Source organism: Myripristis murdjan, chromosome 9 (genome assembly GCF_902150065.1).
Source record: "Myripristis murdjan chromosome 9, fMyrMur1.1, whole genome shotgun sequence".
NCBI classification, from domain to species: domain Eukaryota; kingdom Metazoa; phylum Chordata; class Actinopteri; order Holocentriformes; family Holocentridae; genus Myripristis; species Myripristis murdjan.
This window is the reverse complement of record NC_043988.1, coordinates 19,226,425-19,247,427: the sequence shown is the minus strand read 5'-3', so window position 1 is coordinate 19,247,427 and position 21,003 is coordinate 19,226,425. Positions and strand designations below refer to the sequence as shown.

Here is a 21,003-nt window from a genome sequence, read left to right as displayed (position 1 = left end):
TCTGAGCCAGCGTTCATCACGGCCCGTTCACGACCCACCAATCGTAGTTACAGGGACGAACTACGCTACAGAGAAGAGCTATCCAGCTGAGTACTACCATTCTCCAGAGAGACTTTCCCCCTACAGAGGACGCCACTATTCTTCAGAATGGCTCCGACACTGGACTAAGAGCAGTCTAACTCCACGCCATCATGGCTACCCCGTTGGAGGTGATTATTCACCAGTGAGGCGTAGATACTCACCTGAATACTATCCCCCCAGATATGAAGGCTCAGGTCCACCTGGAGGTCGGGAACAGACATATCGCGAACCTACTCCTACCTTCCCCGACTTCATCCACCCCAATCCAAGAGACTTCGCCAGACTGAGGATCGCTCTGGATAATATCCTACCTAAAGATGCCACGGAGCGTTTTAAGTACCAGATACTAGTTGATCATCTGAAGCTGGAAGAAGCTCTACTCATCACTGACTCTTACAGCAATTCACATTACCCCTTCACAGACACAATGGCAGCCCTGAACCAACAATATGGGCAACCACATCAGCTGGCTCTTCAGCGCATTGCAGAGCTCATGGATGGGCCTAGCATCAACAGTGGCGACATCAAGTCATTCAGGAGGTTCGCCCTTCATGTAAGATCTCTGGTGAGCATGTTGGAGCAGCTAGGGGGAAAAGGAAGAGTGGAATTGGACTGTGGGTCCCATGTTTCTCGCCTGCTGGGTAAATTGCCACATGATCTAAGATCTAGCTTCAGATGTTTCATCCACCCTCTAAGGATACCTATCCCCACATTACTGGACTTGGCAGACTGGTTAGAATACGAACTCCAGGTCCAAGAGAATATGTCACAATATGGCAGCAGCTCAAGGAGGGACCCCAACCGGAAAGGCCAGGAAGTGAAGAGGGGACCCAAGTCGTCTGCTAAGGCTTCAGTTCTCCTGCTGGGCACGGGTCCCAAATCACCAGGTGAAACATCCATGGAAGTAGCCACTCCTCAAGCTCTCAAGAAGTTCTGCCCTTTTTGTGATAACAACAAACACTCACTCAACAACTGTGGCAACTTCAAGCTACTCAGTGCCAACCAGAAACGTACCTGGGTACAAGTCAGCGGTCGCTGTCGGCGCTGTGGTAGGAACCATCGAGCTGTGGAGTGTGACTTGAAGATGTGCTGTAAAACGTGCAACAACCGACACCTCCTTGCTCTGCATGAGATCAATGAGAGAACCCCAGGCAAAGTTAATAAGGGTGACAAGAAGCCAGAGCAGGCAAAACCAGGCCCAGCCAAATCCACTCTCCCGAGTGAAGCAGAAGAGGTGCTTTACATAGGGAAACCACCTTGGGGACCGCGTGTCCTACTCAAGGTCTGCAAAGTGGTGCTCAGGAACGGAGATCAGACGCTGGAAGCATACGCTATACTGGACGACGGTTCTGAACGTACCCTGCTTCTCCAGTCAGCAGCCCAAGAGTTGGGGCTCAAAGGTCAACCGGAAGATCTACCCCTGCGGACAGTGAGGCAGGAGCTCCAGACGCTTCACGGGGCGGCCATCTCCTTTGCGGTTTCACCAGCGGGTTCCCCGAAGCAAGTCTTTAACATCAAGGGAGCTTTCACTGCACCAAACCTTGGCCTAGGAGAGCACACTTATCCCATCAAAGCTCTGCGGCGGAAATTCAGTCATCTGAGAGATCTACCTATCCAGCAGTTTGAGAGCGCCCATCCTGTCTTGCTTATAGGCTCTGATCACCCCAACTTGATAACGCCACTGGGACCAGTGCACGCTGGACCACCCGGGGCTCCAGTGGGTACCAGGACCCGCCTTGGATGGACACTTCAGCGTCCCACCCATGGCCTTAAACAATACCTCACAGAGCAGCACTGCCTCTTCACATCCTATGGTGCTCCATCAGCGGACCTTTATCAACAAGTTGAAAGGTTGTGGCAGATGGACATCCTCCCCTGGCGGAGTGAGAAGGCCAGCATGAGATCACGGCAAGATAAAGAGGCCATCAGCTGTTTGGAGGACAAAACCCAGCGGGTAGAGGTAGATGGATTCTACCGCTATGCCACTCCTCTTCTCCGGGTTCAAAACTTCCCCCAGCTACGAGCCCCTAAGGAGGCCGTGCTCCCCCAGCTCAGAAGCACAGAGAGGAGGCTCTCCAAAGCCCCAGAGCAAGCCGCAGCCTATGTAGCCGAGATACAGAGGCTGGAACAAGCTGGATACATTGCCAAACTAGAGCCTGGAGCAGAAGACACACCAACGAGTTGGTATATCCCCCACCACATGGTGGAACATAACGGAAAGCCCCGTGTGGTCTTCAATTGCTCGTTCCAATTCCAGAGTTTTGACCTCAACAAGCTTCTGCATCCTGGACCAGCGCTGGGGTCCTCACTGCTTGCGGTCCTCCTACGGTTTAGAGAACATGCTGTTGCCCTGAGCAGTGACATACGTGGGATGTTCCATCAAGTTAGGCTCCTCCCAGAAGACCAGCCACCCCTTCGCTTTCTTTGGAGAGATGTCAAACGTGAGGAACAGCCCACAGTATATGAGTGGAAAGTGCTCCCCTTTGGCACTACCTGCAGGCCCTGCTGCGCTATATATGCACTCCAAAAACACACCTTGGATCACACTCAGCCTGGTCTGAGTGTGTCTACAGAGTGTAGCTTCCAAAGAAGAGGCCAAAGCGCTGGTGGACCAACTACGAACTCTTTTGGTAGAAGGTGGCTTTGAGTTACGGCAGCGGGCATCTAACCACCCTGATATCATCCACCATCTCCCCCAGGAGATAAGGTCAGACAGCACAGAGACATGGATTTCTCAGAGTCAGCCGGACCAGCAGGAATCCGCCTTAGGTCTCCAGTGGCACTGCCAGTCAGACACCCTCTCCTACAAGTCCTGCACCATCAGAGCAGATGAGCTCACCATGCGCTCTATTTATAAGGTTGTCGCCAGTCAGTACGACCCCCTTGGGTTCCTGATACCCTATACTACAAGAGACAAGGTCCTCATACAACACCTATGGGACAAAAAACGGGACTGGGATGACCCTACCTTACCAGAGCACCTGCAGCACGCTTGGAAGGAGTGGGAAGACGAGCTGGCTCATCTCCACGACATCACTCTGCCAAGATGCTACACCAACCCCGAGTTGGACTCCCCCACCAGTAAACGTACGGTCCATGTGTTCTGTTATGCTTCAGAGCAAGCATATGGAGCCGTGGCATATCTGAGAACTGAAAGCTCCAGTGGTGATGTTGAGGTGGCATTCCTCACTGCACGGAGTAGAGTAGCTCCAAGGAAGCAGCAGTCCATCCCACGCCTGGAGTTGTGTGCCGCTTTGTCAGGAGCTCAAGTGGCCAAATTACTCAGAACTGAGTTGACACTCCCCATCCAGCAGGTCACATTATGGTCTGACTCCACCACTGTTCTCACCTGGCTGATGTCGGACTCGTGCCGCTACAAGGTGTTCGTGGGCACCAGGGTGGCAGAGATCCAAGACCTCACCGCTAATGACACCTGGCGTTATGTGGAGTCCGCCTTAAATCCTGCCGATGACATTACGCGGGGAAAGCCCCTCTCTGCACTAACCACCAGTAGCCATTGGAGGTGTGGCCCTTCTTTCCTACTCAGCAGCCCAGATCAGTGGCCAGAGACCCCTCAACTCCACACGACTTCAATTCCCAGTGAGGAAATGAAAAAGCCAGCCTTCTGTGGGCTTACATCTGTACTGCAGATACCTGATGTCACCCAGTTCACAACCTTCAGTGACCTCATAACTGCAACCGCACAGGCATTGCACGGGGCAGCTAAGGATGCACTTACTGCAGAGGAGTATCGTAAGGCCCAAACCTCCCTCCTCCAACGAGTGCAGCAAGACAGCTTCTCCACCGACCTCGCCCAGCTGAAGTCAAAAAAGCCGGTGCTTAACAGCAGTCGACTCCTCACTTTGGCTCCAGAATTTGATGAAGCTGATGGACTCATCCGCGTAGGTGGCCGCTTATGCCATAGTAACCAGCTCAATCCAGAGGTCGTCCATCCAGTCGTGCTTGATGCCAAGCATCCAGTCACACAACTAATAATTAAAGACTTCGATGAGCAGCTACATCGTCCCGGCCCAGAAAGAGTCTTTGCAGAGATTCGGCGGAAATACTGGCTTCCTCGTGGCAGAGAAGCCATTCGTAGGCACCAGAGAAGTTGCATGGAGTGTCAGAGATGGCGCAACAAACCTGACGTCCCCAAAATGGCAGACTTGCCTCCAGCAAGATTACGCCTGCATAAACCAGCATTCTTCTCCACTGGTGTCGATTGCTTTGGCCCGTACTCCATCAAAATAGGGCGCAGAAGTGAGAAGCGATGGGGAATCCTATTCAAATGCATGACCACTCGGGCTGTGCATATTGACCTCCTGCCTCATCTTGACACAGACTCTTTCCTCATGGCTTTGCGGCGGTTCATAGCTTGGAGGGGAAAGCCCTTTGAATTGCTATCAGATCAGGGCACCAACTTTAAAGGAGGTGAGCATGAACTGCGAGAGGCGTTCGAAGCCCTCCAATCAGACCTAAAAACCCTGCTTGCCCCCCAGCAGAGAGGTTTAACCCGCCAAGTGCCCCCCACTTTGGCGGCTGTTGGGAACGAGAGGTTCGATCGATTAAGCAGGCCCTGCAGGTCATCCTTGGGGCACAGTCCTTTGACAGAGGAGGTGCTGAGGACACTCCTTATTGAAGTGGAAGGAATTCTCAACTCCAAGCCCTTGGGCTACACATCGTCAGACATTGCTGATTGCGATCCAGTCACCCCTAATTCCCTACTGATCAGACGGCCAGATTCATCCCTTCCACAGGTGGTGTATGCTGAATCAGAGCTCCTGGGTAGAAGACGCTGGCGGCATAGTCAGCTCCTTGCTGATCACTTCTGGAAGAACTTCATTAAGTTCTGTCTTCCTAGCCTTCAAGCTCGCCAAAAATGGCATACGGAGAAGTCAGACCTACACCTTGGGAAACACCAAAGTCACTCCTGGCCTTGACAACGAAGTAAGGTCTGTTGAGGTCAAGGTGGGGGACCGTACATACACACGTCCTGTGGCTAGACTTATTCAGCTCCCTGTCTTGCCAGACTAATTGATTACTGACCTGTAACGGCCCTGGACTGCTATCCAAACCAATCGGCCTTTTTGAGACTCATACAGATTTCCCACAGAAATCTGGGGGCGGCTGTGAAAAAGGCCCCCTCTGGCAGCTTAATCTACACTAATTCCCCCCCACTCTCTCTCCTCACCTGCGCTTCACCTCGCACTACGCGACTTTGAGCCAATCAGAATCGGGCCAATTTGCGCACGAGTCTTCAGTCGTCAGTCCAGTGTGCAGTCTACACACGCATCGGGATACCATTACGGACTTTTCCATGCTGTAGTGCAATTGTCACCTGATGTAAAGTGCGTCTAGCGCAAGTGAGTAAAGAGTTTGATGTCATGTCTGTTTGCTGGCTAAATATTTGTGTGTTTAGCTGATATGTGAGATGCGTTCATGTTTCTGGTTACTGTGTGGCTTCATACTAGCTGCTAATATCGTTCAGCTACTAGCTAAAATTGGTATCTTGTCTTAGACATCATGTTCAGCTGTTAGGACTTTGTTTGAGTGTATTTTGGTTACTCCTACTGATTCCATAGCCGACTGAATGGCCGCTCGTCAGTCCGCTCGTTAATTGACCATGGTGCGCAGCACGTGTCATTAAGCAGCTAATTCAGCCGTCATATTGATGCTGTGTATGTGTAGAACCAACAGAGGGCGGTGTTGCGCTGCTGATGGGCATTTATTCACTGCTAAAGGGGGATATATTGCGCCAGCCACAGTTAGGCATGTTTAATATAGCACTTAATATAGAACTAGAGATTTTGAACGAATGATTAGCCTCACTCATTCCAAGAACTCCAGTTGCACGTGTATTAACATGTGGGATACAGCTGCCGCAGTTTCATGTTACTCTAATGACATGGTGGTCAATGTCCTGTGGAGACGCTGGTCATGGGGAGACGACTCCAGTAGCCCCATGCCACTCAGTCCTTGGTTTTGATGCTTTGATGCTAATCTGTGATTCTAGACCCTGACACACGGGAGGTCTATGCATAATGGTGGTTCGAGCCCACCCAGGGACGCAGGCTTTTCATTCCCTAAACACCTGAGGAGAAGTGACACTGAATATGAATACCGCAAGGTAAGGCCTGATTGATGAAGGAATGCACATATCAGTGTGTTCAATGTATGTGACTCAGATAACTACTAGACTTTGAAGTTGTTCCCCCCTGGTATCAGCAACTGTCCTGAGAAATCTGAACACAAGCAGACAGCTCTAAGTACAGGTGCAAACAGCAGCAATGTATCCTCAATGCGTTCTGTGTGATCGGATGTCAGGACGCATGTCGAGGTGGCCGGGGAGCTTACGTGACTCTGCCTAGCGCAGCTGCACTGTCAGCTGATGGATCAAATACAAACTGAAGTGCAGGTCTGCTATAAAGCAGCTCTTTAATAAAACATGAGCTCCCTAAATACACGATGCCAGATATTCGGGGGTCTCTAAAATATTTATTGGCAACATATAGGCGTTTTTCTTCCATATAAAATCGGCCGCAGTAGCACTTCTTACATTTCGTGCCCCAGCGCGATTCAACACATTCTTACTAACCCTCGACTGATAGAATTACCATATATGGAATGCTACAGAAATATTATAGGCGACAGTGCGTTGCGCGTTGCAGTTACTACAGGAATATCACAGAAATATTACAGATCAATTTATCCACTTAAGCGAGAAAACGTCTCAGACTCGCTGGAATAACTAGAGCTGTAACAGACAGGTCTTCTAAAATGAGGCTGGAGAGCGCTAGGATGTCCCTATTGTTAAATACGTGCTGCTTTATTTTTAATTTTTACGTGGAAGGAGGACTAGCAAAGTGAGAATTTCATTTTACACTCTCTCTGAAATTATACATGTTTATTTGCATAAGAGCGGGAAAGTGAGATCATAACCCAAGCGGGCAGGCGAGACGCATTTGGAGATGCCAGGTGCGCACGGACAGACTGACAGCTGTCCACTTGTATTCGGATTGTTCAGGGCGGTTGTTAATACACAGTGGAATCAGCCTCTTCCAGTGCTGAAGCATGTCATTCATATTTGGCCAGTTATTGTCATTTTGTCATCAACACTTAAGAAGGCGGTGTGTCATGCCAGCAGAGCCACACCCTTAAAAGTTGGTTGTGTCCGTCTCTGTGGCGCAATCGGTTAGCGCGTTCGGCTGTTAACCGAAAGGTTGGTGGTTCGAGCCCACCCAGGGACGCATTTTCATTACGGAAGAGCCTTCAACACATGACACAATTGTGTACAAAAGGCATCTTCCAACTAAGATCTGGGACATTTGAGTTTGGCACTTGGACAGGTGGGGCATTTAATAAGACCACTTAACAATATCTACAATGTCAGTGTTGTAGCACAGGTTTTTCATTGCTTAGTGTGTTCACATTGGTGAGGTAATAAACTCATCAGTGTGTTCTGCATCCCTCTCTCCCGCCCTCCTGTCTTTCCAGTGTGGGGTTCCGAGGCGGGCCCGAAAGCTATGTCCAAATCCTTACTGAAGCTTCCCCACATGCAGTCAACAATCAGAAAGAATGAGAAAGAGGTCAAATAAGGTCAAATAAAATGAAAGCACAAAAATTAAAGCATTGTATACCATAACTTTGTAAAACACACACAGGCATATTGTGTGCAGTGTTTCAAAGCAGATTTTGTTGATTTTGATTTGGCCAGCCTATAGGGGCCAAAATGGAAAAGGCCCAAGCCCATTTTGCATTCAGTCTACATTTGGATGTGACTTAAAAAGAGCCGTGAGACCACTTAACCATATCTACAGTGTTAGAGTTTCAGTGTTGTAGCACCTTTTTCTTATTGGCCTATAGTAGAAAAGTAACTCAAGAAAGCTACACAGTCAAAAATGTGTGAGTGTCACGTCAACATACTTTTCTGCATAGATGTCTCTGTGGCGCAATTGGTTAGCGCGTTCGGCTGTTAACCGAAAGGTTGGTGGTTCGAGCCCACCCAGGGACGGCAGGTTTTTCATTGCTTAACCACAACAGTATATTCGTATATGGTACTTATCAAGGCCAAGTGTGGTGTGTGCATATTGGTGAAGTAATATGTGTGGGGACTGTGTCATTGCACTTTGTGTGTCCAATGTCTGTGTGTGTCTTTCTGCTTCAGAGAGGAGGTTCACTGGTAGCCTACTTTTGTGGGTCAGTTAACCATCTGTAGTACCACCCTATTCCAAATTTGGCCCATAGTAGGAACGAAGGCCACGAGTGTTATGTCTACAGTTGATGTGCACCTGTCTCTGTGGCGCAATCGGTTAGCGCGTTCGGCTGTTAACCGAAAGGTTGGTGGTTCGAGCCCACCCAGGGACGCAGGTTTTTCACTCCTATGCTATCTGTGTACTGATAATCTACAATAAATGTAGCATCAGAGTTAAGACTTGATTGTACATGCATATGGGCCTTGTAGCACACACAGTGATTTTCAAAGGTACCCCCCAATTGCATTTCAAATAATCTGTGCATCATTCATTCTCTTTTCCCATTCTGTCCATGTATTACTTTTCCCTTGTGTCTGTGCATTATTCTAGATAAATAATGACTCAGAACTCTTCATGCAAATCAAACCATTTGTTTATTTGTAATGTCGACTCCTCTTACTCATCCACCTGTCCGATGTCTTGTCCAGAAGACACTGATATAATCTCTGGACTGATAATGGTGTGACGACTTGTAATCTACCCAAATGGTAGGCATACAAAGGTAAGTTTAGGATTTTTTCATGGAACACGGTAACAGACTGAAATCGGCAATGACATTGTTTTAGCTGTCCTTGTTTTTTTTGTTATGAGATTTTTTAATGTCCTAAATTGTAGTCTTGGTGTCTGATAATCCAAAAATCAAAAGTCAACCAACCAATCAAACAAACAGTGCTATTAATTCTGGCTCTCAGTATTGACAACCTCCATTTTCAGTACTAGCTCAAGTTCCATGTGATATTTCCACCACTAGAGGGTATACATGGATTAGATTTACCATTAGATAAGCCCAAACTTTCTTTTAACCTTGTTCCACTGTCATACAGTCAATATTTCCACATTGAATTTTAATATCTTTTGTAAAGAACGGTTTCAAATCAAAAGGCAATACACTTTGTTCTCATTTATATAATACCCATCTACTCCAGCACACACACAGAAACACTCTCACCGAAGACACTGATTCATTAACGTGATCTGCTCCTGTTGTGTTAATTAAACACAACAGTAAGTGATCCTGAGGAACAATATCCCCGCCTGCATGCCTGCATGTGTGTGTGTGTGTGTGTGTGTGTGTGTGTGTGTGTGTGTGTGTGTGTGTGTGTGTGTGTGTGTGTGTGTGTGTCTGTGTGTGTGTGTGTGTGTGAATGTGAATATGAATATGATGAATACATAGAGGGAGCTGGGGGCCTCTGGAGCGCCCAGGGGTCAGGTGGCTTTTTGTGGGAGTGAAGATCGACTTTATTATGCCAATAAAAACCCGGAGTGCTCTCCATAATGGAAAGATAAATGATTGGGAGTCAGAGGAGGACCTTGCCTTTAACCGCCGTCATAGCTGCAATTAACGCTAACGAGAGAACGGAGCATTGTTTCCAAATGCTCCAGTGCATTAGTGTTAAAACCTTTTTGTTCTGGGGCTCTACTTTTTATTATTAATATTATTAATATATAATCTTTTTTTTCTCATTTTGTTAATTCATTTTGTGAACATTTTGTGTGTTAGCCAATCAACCAGAATGTTTTAAAGCTACTGTCCTATAAACTAGTGTATTTTATTCAGCTTAACTGACTTTACAACGACTTAGGAAGATTTCAAAAGCAGATCCTTGACGACAGATTTAGATGCTAATTTCTTCATAATAATTTCAGGGCTCATGTTTTTGTTTTAATGAGCCACTCTCAGGACGGAGCCCATGTTCTGAAAGACACTGTACTACTTGTGTGATATTGACTGATGTAGAGTAAATCTGCGTAGAGTGCACTGTGAGGTTAAAGCCCAATGAGGAAGCGATAATGAGGAAGTAATTAAACAATGTCTCACTGTGGAGCTACACTACAAACACAACTCTTTCTTTCTCTCTCTCTCTCTCTCTCTCTCTTGCACATCTTAGCCCAAACACATACACACATGGTAATAGTGCTTGAAATCTCCATGTCTTTTTCAACATAAACTAAAACTCCTGACATGCACACGTTGACGCTTCATGCAAACCGCCATACAAACACGCATTTGCAGTTTAAGCATTGCTGTAAACTGACACCGCCATCCAAAGTAACTTACAGTAACTTTGGATTGTTTCTCCACTTGTGTGTATATTATGATTGATGTCATTACATGTCTGTACCCACCGGCTCTGTAACTTCATCCTGCTAGTTGCTCGCCCAGAGCTAAAAGAGACCTTTTCACCTTCCTACCATTCAAAAGTACAATGGAAACTCCAAATCATCTTTTTTTTTTTTTTTTTTGGAGACTGGCCCTTTCAGTCTTGCTCAGTATAGATAAAGACTCTTTTGAATGAACATGTTCATTTTTTATCATTGCATGGTGCTGGGAAGACTTCTGGTGACTAATGAACAAACGTTCAGTTTAAACAAATCTTTGTTAGTTCTACGTGATCATTCTTCCTTGAGAGCAGCTCTGCTTCAAATTTCAAATACTAGCTTGGTTTTAAGCTTGTTCTTTGTGCTGCTGAATTGTGTATTTGCATTTGTTACTGTGCCTGTTTAATCATTTTTTCATGTCAGAGGGAGAAAAACATCTTTCTGGATAAGTTACTGTAAAATAATAAATTAATCTTTAGAGATGAGTGACTCAGATCAGTGACTACAAGCCAAAACTTCCCAAACCTCCACAGTGTAAGACAGAAAGGTGGAATACTGTGAAATGACAGGAGGAAACAGGTTTGAGTGTTTGTTTGTTTGTTTGTTTGTTTGTTTGTTTTTTATTTCAAATGCATGCTGCTATGTTCAAACCCACAGAAATTTAATTTACATTCTAGTGGGGATCCCAAGGTGACCAAAGATACCAAATACGTCCTGCTGAATTACAAGGAAATGTCTGTAAAATTATGCACCAGACATCTTGATATTTCACTCAATAGAAGTGTAATGCGGCTTCAATGAAGCATTGCAACCAGCAGGGACAGAATATGCATGTTGCACTGATATACAATATGTAAAAAAAAAAAAAAAAGTTCTTTCTGAAGATACTTAAGGTGAAATTTAAGGGAAGTGAGTCTGAGTTCAAAGAGTTAAAAAATGTACATCATTGGGAAAGACAAAGGAAGACATGATATGGAGGATGATAAAGAAATTATGTCATTTTTATGTGATGGGATGTTTGGGAGCTGCAGTCATAATGTTACCCCCATTAACTTACATGTGAAACTAATTAATTAATTAAAAGGTTTTTGAAGCTTTGTAGCAGAGTTTCAGGAGCAGGACCACCCCTCAACCACACCTCTTATGGCATTCCTGTAAATACCAACCTAACCCTCTGCAACTCTTGCGCTTTCAGTCAGTTTATTGTCACTTTGTGATACACAGTCAAAAATGTGTGAGTTATGTCACCATAATTTTTGCTTGTACAAGTCTCTGTGGCGCAATCGGTTAGCGCGTTCGGCTGTTAACCGAAAGGTTGGTGGTTCGAGCCCACCCAGGGACGGCAGGTTTTTCACTGCTTTGTGTCTTCATGTTGGTGAGGTAAAATACTCATCAGTGTACTCTGCTGCTCTCTCCTGCCCTCCTGTCTTTCCAGTGTGGTTTCCCGAGGTGGGCCTGAAATCTATGTCCAAATCCTTACTGAAGCTTCCCCACATGCAGTCAGCAATCAGAAAGAAATACAAGCAAGTTGAAGCCTCAAACCATCATCATCTTATCAAATCATTTAAATGCCTCTTGTTAATGTTGTGGTACTTGCCAGTGAAACTGCTAATAGTCAGTTGTATTCATTTTGTTAACAGTATTACAAATGAGGAAGAGGTCAAATAAAATGCAAGCACAAAAATTAAAGCATTGTATAACGTAACTTTTGTAAAACCATTATTTACACACACACACAGGCATATTGTCTGCAGTGTTTCAAAGCAGATTTTGTTGATTTTGATTTGGGCTGGCCTATAGGGGCCAAAATGGAAAAGGCCCAAGCCCATTTTGTGTTCAGTCTACATTTGGATGTGACTTAAAAAGAGCCATGCCCAAGGATCTAAAGCTACATTATCAGACCAAATCTTTGTTATAAGACTTTCTCTGTACCACTGCCAATCATTATGTTTGAAACTGTGATGAGGTTTAAAATTCCAAGTACAAACTCTCGGAGTCAAAGTCGATGACACATTTTGTTAACTTCCATTTCACACTTTAATTTCTATTGTTGAGGAGCCAAATGGACCTATATGGGCACTTATTCCCGCACAAGGCAGTTAACCTCTTGCAAAAGTCAAAGAAGTTTTTTGGCCACTGCCAGCGAAACTTCCTCTCTGTGTGGACTCCCAAGAGAAAGTGGGAAAGAGGGGAAATCAGAGAGGAGAAACTGCGGGAAGGAGGCCAACATGGCTGAACCTCTGACCTGTTTTGAATCCATGATAAAATCTAATAATGGCTAATAACGTATCATAATTTGGCCCAATAAAAATGGATGGCAGATTGAAGATGATATGAGCAGCGCCAGAGGACCTTACTCAAAGGACAGAGCAGAGACAATTCACTTCAGCCAGGAGGGGGCAGATGAAGTTTGACCCCGGGACAGTGAATCATTCCCTTATATTAAGGAGAGAGAGAGAAAGGGAGAGCGGAGGAGTGGAACAAGGGAACAATAGAAGAAAAGTGATAAGAACTGGTTAAAGGAATGAGGGAGAGGAAATGTTTTAAGGGAGAGGTATTAAGGGGGGTGCAACAGAGAGAATGGGTGGTGATATAGAAGAAGAGAAAGATTAAAAAAAAAAAAGTGTGAGATCTGCTCCACTAGAAATGGGAATCAAATGAGCTACACTTTAAGACAAGATCGCAAGAGGGCCCGACAGCTTGAAAGGAAGTGGAAGGCAGTGAAAGGCATGCAATGGACAGAGAAAAGGCTTCAGAGAGACAGGAAGAGAGTGAAATGGGAGCGACGAGTAGGAAAGACTGAGTGAGAGAAAGCAGCAGCGAGGGAGAGATTATGGAGAAAAGAGAGAGTAGAAGAGTTATAATAATGTGCAGTGGTCCTGAGTGACCTGTCGTTAGGGCGCTCTCCCCTGACAGCTTCTCTCTGTCTCCAGGCCTGATGCCAATATGCTAATTCACCTCAGATGGCCTTTTCATTGGCTGATGCTGACGCCGGTCGACATGTGCCAGCTAACTGTCCCCTCATCCTGCTATTAAAGACCCGCAGCAGTGAATATAGCAAGGCAGCCATTACCGAGATAGGAGCAGATGTGGCCGTATGCCGGCTGCCTGAAAGCAGTGAATCACATATACTGGTACAATAAGTTATCACATACACTGCAAAAGCACCATCACATATAGCACAGGAAGTTGTCACACACTCAGTACACTGTAACTGTAGTGTTGCATTGTGGACAGGGATGTGTCATGTAAACAGAGTGGTTGTAATGCAATGGTGATGACATGATTGCAAAAGAATTAGGCTACAACATGATCAAATATACACAAAATAAAGTTTCTCAGTCTCATTAACTAGTTTAGGAATTAACTACATTACACACTTACTGCGTAAGGAATCTCAGTACAAACCTTCAGTAATAATTTAGAAGAGAAAAACAATTACTTGCAAAATTATGACTGCAAACTTCCCCCACAAAGAGAAATGGCATCTCCACTGTGGTCATGAACGCAGTGCTCAAATTACAGTCTAAAATGGGCTAGTTTGTTAGTTCTGATATACAGTAATTAAACAGGGAAAATAATTCAAAAGTAACAGCAAGTAATCACAACTCAGAGTTGCAGCAAAAGAGTGGATTATGTTGCAGAATAAAGTTTAAGATGTACTAGTTACTGTATTGTAGTGTTTAAACACTGATATTTACAGATTCACTTGCATAGATGGAACTAAGATTCCCCAAAGTTACAAAGTATAGATTATTAAATGTGCTGCATATATTTACATATATATTTTTGTATAGACTTTACCTAAAAAATACTTAAAATACTCATGTTTTCTTTTAATATTAGGATTTTTACAACTACCACAGTGAACCTTTATTCTGCCAAATGCTACCACACATTTACAGTCTCGCATATAAGATTCACATTTTGCGGTCACATACAGTCAATTCCCGTTAACAATTCAACCTCATAGTCCGAAACACAAAAAGCACATAAGTTAAAAAAAAAAAAAAACTAACTAACTTTTCTTCTTGTTTTTTTTATGCATGTGTTTTCATAAGCCTCTGGATTTATTTCTATCTCTATTTTTATGTACATATGATAGAATGCAATCCTTGCTCACATATTTTAATCAGCATATCATAACACATTTTTTGTTTGTTTGCTTGCTTCTATCCGTCCACGGCTGTTTCATCCTTTCATGAATAAACCTGAACACTAGCAAAGGAAATAAGGTGTATTTTCACAGGGGACATAGTGCAATTGTGGATATGGGTTGTTAAATTATTGCCTGGCACCTAAACTGAGTATTTTTTGGGAGCATTCTTCTTCTCCTCTGTGTCTCTTTTTCTCACTGCTATGTCGGCCTTTCTGTCCATATTTCAGTTTCTGTTTACTTCTCTCTGTCTCTCTGTCTCAAGGTCCTCAGGTACAGATCCTCCTAGACACTGCATTAGGAGGTCAAGGGTCTCCTGTAATCTGTGGCAGATCTAGACAGGGAAGAAACCTCTTAAGAATATTAGAATTTCATTACTTCTGTAAGAGGGTATGAGGCCCTTCATGACCTTGTACAGCTCTGTCTCTCTCTCTCTCTCTCTCTCCCTCTCTCTCTCTCCCTTTCCTTATGGTTGGCATTAGAAAAGCGAGGAAAGAGTTAATTTTCCATGAAGATGGTTTTCCTAATGCGCTCCACTCATGGTATTTGGATTATGCCAATTGTGAAACAATTTGATGCATTTTAACTTTTGATGATGATCCAGTGAATTTAATAGGCAGATCTCAGTTTTGTGGTGAAATTGTTTTACATAGTGAGTGGTTGATATAATATAGTCTTATGCCCACATTCAGAGTTAAAGGGGTTCTACTGATAATTGTAATTGCTGTTGAAACTGTGTGACTGGAGAGGGAATCTGTTATTGCAATTACAGCTTCATACAAATTAGCACAAATATCAGTCATATGATCTTACCAATACACAGATATAAAGGCTACTATATGGAACAAAGAGTAATTCTCTATCTAATGTTGCTCTAGTTTATGTGTGTGTGTGTGTGTGTGTGTGTGTGTGCGTGCGTGCATTGCTGTGTGCGTGACTGTCTATGTGTGTGAGTAAGTGGTCTATATGTGTCTCAGTGTGCTTGAGTGAGTGTGAACGACAGAGCACATTAATGAATTAAGCTGCTCATCATGATGGCCTGCTCTTGTTGGTCATTAATAAAAACGCATGTAGAATTTGCCACCCTGGCCCTGATGAAGTGTGGGTAATTACCACTAATGTATCATCGCCTATTCAAGAGCGTAACGCTTCGCCTCTGAGGGGTGACAGTAAAACACCTCTGACCTAAATGTTTTATTCATTCATAAGAGTCCTATTACTCATTTTAAACTCATATTTCTCTTATTAAACTGTTTTTCCCTGAAGAGGAGCTTCTTTCATATTCATGTCCCTCACACTTTTGTCAGTGCTAACAGTTGGTCATAGGATGAAATGTCATATTTGCCTTGTTCAAATGAAATATCATCATATCGCTTTCAGCCGTCCTCTGCTGATCACATCTGTAAATGTCGGGTGCTCTTAATGGACGGACAAGTAATGTGCCAGATCTGACTGTGACTCTCCGAACCCTTTCTGTGGAAAGCCACATCTTCAAAAGAGACTTTCTTGTGGCACAAAACTAATTTTACAGCTTACCACATCGACCTGAAGTTTCTAAACAGTGTCCTCTTTTAATTATCAGACTTCACAATATTATTCATCTTTTCTTGTGCTTGGAAAAGCTTTAGCAATCAAATCTACTGGCTCTAGATTCCAGTTTCACCTGAATGTTGTCAGTACCAGGTGAAAACCTCACATCTCCAAAATGTCAGTTTTTCAGGACTCAGCCAAGTTTTTATCTCAATCAAAATTTAGTTTAGAGCCCAGGTCAAATTAATTTAGATACTAATGCTTCAACTTTAATACATGGACCTCACTACAGTTTTTCACACAGCAACGCTATGTTAGATACTCACTGTAGTCCACATGCAGATCATCATTGCTTCCAACCCAATCTTTGGAAAACTTTGTGTTAAATTACAAACTGCAACTTCTTGTATAAGCTGCTGTGTTGACATAAATAGGTATACTGGTCTGTAGCCGTAAGTCATCCCACACGCGGGTTTATGATTCAGCACAGGATCACCTGATAGAAACCAGCATTTGTAAAACATTTTTCCTTGTCAGATTGAACTCCTTCAAATCATCATAAAATGTCATCATTGTTTCGAGATAAAAACCCATGAATAACTCGACAACATGGGAGTGACAAATTTACTAAAACTCCCAGATGTGGAATTAAACATGAATTTTGTCATAATAATTTGTAAGAAACATATATATGGTAGAACAGAAGTTCAACATTGAGGACTCTTTAAAGAGAATTTAATGTGCTTTCTGTTTTGGTGTCTCTCGCTGAAGCATTTCTGATATGGATAAAATAGTGTCTATAAACTGTTTTATGTCTTGGTGGTGATAGGATGATACTCAGCTCCTGATTTATATTTTGCATAAAAAAGAAAATTAAATCGCTTTTATTCCAACAAAGTTAGCAATAAACTAAAAATAAAGATAAAAATGGCGGGTTATTTTGCCCGCAAATTGTTAAAGTATTTATTTCCTTACTTGCACACACTTGCAGAAGCAGAAACAGGCTGCCAGGTGGGACAAAGGTACAGCGTTAAATCCTCTGTAGCAACATACCTAAACCCAAAAGCAAGAGCAACTGCGTCTTCGCACACCAAATTGTTGCAGTGACTGGCATCAAAATTAGCTAACATATGCTTTGAAATGCTTTAAAACACCCAACGCAGTATCAGCCTTGGTAAAAATGAACCACACATGCACCCCTTCTCTCGCCGCACATAAACACATATGCACATTAGGAGACCCTCATGTGATATTATGATTCCAGAGGCATCCAACTCCGGTGTTGTGAAGACAGAGGATCATGGAGGGTAATAATGGCTGCATTATTACGCCTCTTATTGTGTCTTAATTAGTGGCATTTAATTATACACTAATGCAGTGGGAGCTATTAAAGACACTGAGGCCTGCTGATCAGGGAATTAAAGCAAATACACACTCACATACAGACACACTGACACACACACACACCGAAAGGCACCTGCACACACTTTCTCACATAGACACATTCCCACCTCAAAAATCACAGTTACCCTTAACTAGGAATTACAGGCACCCTGCAGAGAAAGTGTATTCAAGGGGGTGTGTGTGTGTTTGTGTGTGTGTAAGAGAGACAGAAAGCAACAGAAAGTAACAAGAGAAGACATCCTTTCGGAACCTAACAGAAATTTAGGTTAAAAGTGTGTGAGGACAGAAGAAACTGTGTAATGCAGAAATAAAATGATTCAGATATAAAACAGTTGAAAATATGAGAGAGCAGAATGAGGATGGAGAAGAGAAATTGAGTCATTACTTTGTGTTTTGCTCGTTTGCTCGTAGTGACACCCAGATATATTTTAATTCATCCATCCCACGCCCCTCTTCTCTTCCACTGGCGCATCTCAATTATTTGTTCAGAGGCTGGTGTGACAATAGTGAGGGTTGTAGGAGCCTTTGGGATGCTAAACAGGAGCCTTGAATATAAGTCATTTTCAGTGGGCTGAACCTGGCGCTTTGTGCTGCTGGAGAGGACCAGCTTCAAAGCTGGGTTATGTTAAAAAGAGAGCAAACAAAAGAGCAAAACTTGATCCGATAACCCTACCCGCTTTTGAAGTTGTGAGGCAATAGCCTAGAGTGTTAGCCAGCCATATCCATCTCATGAGGATCACACACTTCGTGTGGGTACAACGTGCATGGGCATATGGCCATATGCATATTTGTTATATAGCTTCATGTCATCTTGCCCATGATGAGTGTATGCACATACATACATAATTAACACCAAGGACTTCTAGACATATCTCGAGAAATAAGTGAGTGAAGTTTGGTTTCTAGGCTTCACATAGTCCTTTGTCCAGCGGTTGTTTTTAAGTTGTTCTTGAATTCCATTATTTCAAGTGGATCCCCTGTATTATCAAACAACATGTTGAATCAACTATTTGAATGCATCAGTCCTTGTAGGCTACTATCCTGTTGAATAGTTACATGTAGATCTAAAATCTCAGTTTCGTCTCAGGCCGTAGCTGGGATGCTTATCACAGCTTCATAACAGGGCACACTTCTCAGGTGGGCACTCAACAGAAACAGAAATTTTCTTTTTCCTCACCTAGTCAGACAGCGGTCGGTTCTTAGGGTAGTGTCCTTAGACCCTCAAGGGTCAGTCACCACCAAAATGAGGAATACCTATTTTAATTTCATTAGACTGCAATTCATTACAATTAGCCCAATTAGAGAATTTACAAGAAATACTATTCTAACATAAGGGCTCATTCTCAGCACTAATATATCTTTACTTGCAGTGTAAGGAATAAGAGCTTACAAATCAACACCAAGACAGCAACCAAAAAAAAACCTTCCCAAATAAAGCTTCAGAAAAAGCTTCAGAAAAGAAAAGAAATGAGAAGAGAAGAGAAGAGAAGAGAAGAGAAGAGAAGAGAAGAGAAGAAGAGAAGAGAAGAGAAGAGAAGAAGACGAAGAAAAAAAGAAACTCGATCTAGCTTTTATTTCCCAGCACAGAGCAACTGGTGGCAGGGGCATTGTAATCCGTGTTGTTCCTTTACTGCTTGTTGCGGGCTACAGTGATAATTAAAAGGTTGTGAGCATCACTTAAGACAATAATTAATAATTTGATAGGGGTGAATAAATATTCCATAGGTTTAAAACATAAAATATGCCGAATTCCTGAAGTTACAACAGAGTTGATATGAGAGGGTCCCTCTGCAGTGGGTTTATGAATATGTGAGACAATCTCCGCGTGATGGAATTTGCCTACAAATGTTCATTTTTGCTGGCGTGCAAACACTGAGGAATGTGGCTGACCAACGAACCGTAAAAAACACATGCATTGTTGAGTAAAAATGGGATAAAAATAACTAAGACACCAGAAAATGTTTCAAGTTCTTTATAAATATCTTCAGATAAATAGTGTTATAATACAAGCATAACATTTTAGCTGCACCGCACATTTAGCAACACAAACACAAAAAAGAAGTGCCACAGGCCGGATCCATAAACATGAAGGCCTGTATGTATAACAGGCCTAACCTGAATTAAAATTCAAACAAAGCTGTCTAAACGCAAAGGCAAACATATAAACAGAAGTGATAGGTTTGCATCTGGAAACAAATTTAGATAGTGTATCTGCTAAATCAAAACTTTCTTTGGGTTTAGCATATCTGCTTGTCTGATTGTATATAAGTGCCACATTACATGTGGTAAATGCCCTCGCGAATTGTGCAAATAAATTAGGATTTCAACGTAGGTCCAATGAAAAATTCGCAAAACAACACAATTCAATTTGAACCTTATTTCTTCACAACTCTCGCATAGCTACGTACAACGTAAACTATATGATTATCTTGTTAAAATGCTGTCGTATTTTACGCCGTTACAGTCTTCCTCTTGCTTGCTTTATTTCCAGAAACTGACCCGCAATTTACCCGGTTAGGACAGGAGGAGAGCCGGGTGTAAAGGGTTGCCTTTCCCTTCCAGAGGATCGCCTTTCTCCATCATTGAGGCCGGTGAGCACAGCTGCGCCGGGCCGGACTGCAGCCCTGTCAAGCCAGGCATGGGACCGAGAGACGGGGTGGGTTTTATTGGCACAGGGACGGCGGGCAGGGTTTGCCCGTTGGCATTGTGGTAGAGGCCCTTCATTGACACGCTGAAGGGCGCGTACTCGGAGGATGCGGGCACTGGCACGCCACCCATGGACTCCGACAGCATCCCGACGTGCGGCCACATGGAGTTCACCACGCTGCTGAGCTGCGCAGGCACGGGGTAGCCCAGGTGGTGCATCACCGAGGTGAGGGGCAGCCCGCTGGCCATCACACCTTTGTAGTCCCGACCTATAATATTCTCAATGGCGAATGGGTGCTTAAACCCCCCGGGTTGGGCGCAGGTAATGCCCCCGTAACTCTGGAAGTGAGGTAGCCGGCCCACGGTGCTGGCTGGGCCGGCAGGGTGGTGGTGGGGGCCGGATGCTGTGCCCAGCTTGCCCCCCGGATGGTGATGGTGGTGGTGGTGATGGAAGTAGTGCATCATCGGGGAGCTCTTGCAGGCCATGTGCTCGGAGCGCAGCAGCTTAAAGCGTTTCCTTCTCCTCAAGAAGCTGCCGTTCTCAAACATATCCCCGCAGTCCGGGTGCAGGGCCCAGAAGCTGCCTTTGCCCGGCTGGTCAGGCCGCCGTGGGATCTTAATGAAGCAGTCGTTAAAGGAGAGGTTGTGTCGCAGGGAATTCTGCCACCGCTGTGTGTTCTCTCGGTAGTACGGAAACCGGTCCATGATGAACTTATAAATGTCACTCAGAGGCAGCATCTTGTCGGCTGAGTTCTGGATAGCCATCGCAGTCAGAGATATGTAGGAGTAAGGGGGCTTCTGGTCGCTGTAAGAGTTCTTACCAGGACGGGGCAT

At 44.2% G+C, this 21,003-nt stretch overlaps 1 protein-coding gene and 4 non-coding genes across 5 annotated transcripts; 4 read left to right on the top strand and 1 right to left on the bottom strand.

Moving 5' to 3' along the window:
- Positions 1 to 7,254: 7,254 nt before the first annotated feature.
- trnan-guu (transfer RNA asparagine (anticodon GUU)) lies at positions 7,255 to 7,328 on the top strand. The gene has a single exon. It is a non-coding gene; the product is annotated as a tRNA-Asn (tRNA).
- Positions 7,329 to 8,018: 690 nt separating this feature from the next.
- trnan-guu (transfer RNA asparagine (anticodon GUU)) lies at positions 8,019 to 8,092 on the top strand. The gene has a single exon. It is a non-coding gene; the product is annotated as a tRNA-Asn (tRNA).
- A 279-nt stretch (positions 8,093 to 8,371) lies between these two features.
- Positions 8,372 to 8,445, top strand: trnan-guu (transfer RNA asparagine (anticodon GUU)). The gene has a single exon. It is a non-coding gene; the product is annotated as a tRNA-Asn (tRNA).
- Positions 8,446 to 11,701: 3,256 nt separating this feature from the next.
- Positions 11,702 to 11,775, top strand: trnan-guu (transfer RNA asparagine (anticodon GUU)). The gene has a single exon. It is a non-coding gene; the product is annotated as a tRNA-Asn (tRNA).
- Positions 11,776 to 20,037: 8,262 nt separating this feature from the next.
- foxb2 (forkhead box B2) lies at positions 20,038 to 21,003 on the bottom strand. The gene has a single exon (XM_030060676.1). The coding sequence runs from the start codon at positions 21,001 to 21,003 to the stop codon at positions 20,038 to 20,040; it is 966 nt and encodes a 321-aa protein (XP_029916536.1).

What these genes read in the sequence shown, in the direction of transcription:
- foxb2 (XM_030060676.1), bottom strand. Translation starts at nt 21,003, where the DNA reads ATGCCCCGTCCTGGTAAGAACTCTTACAGCGACCAGAAGCCCCCTTAC.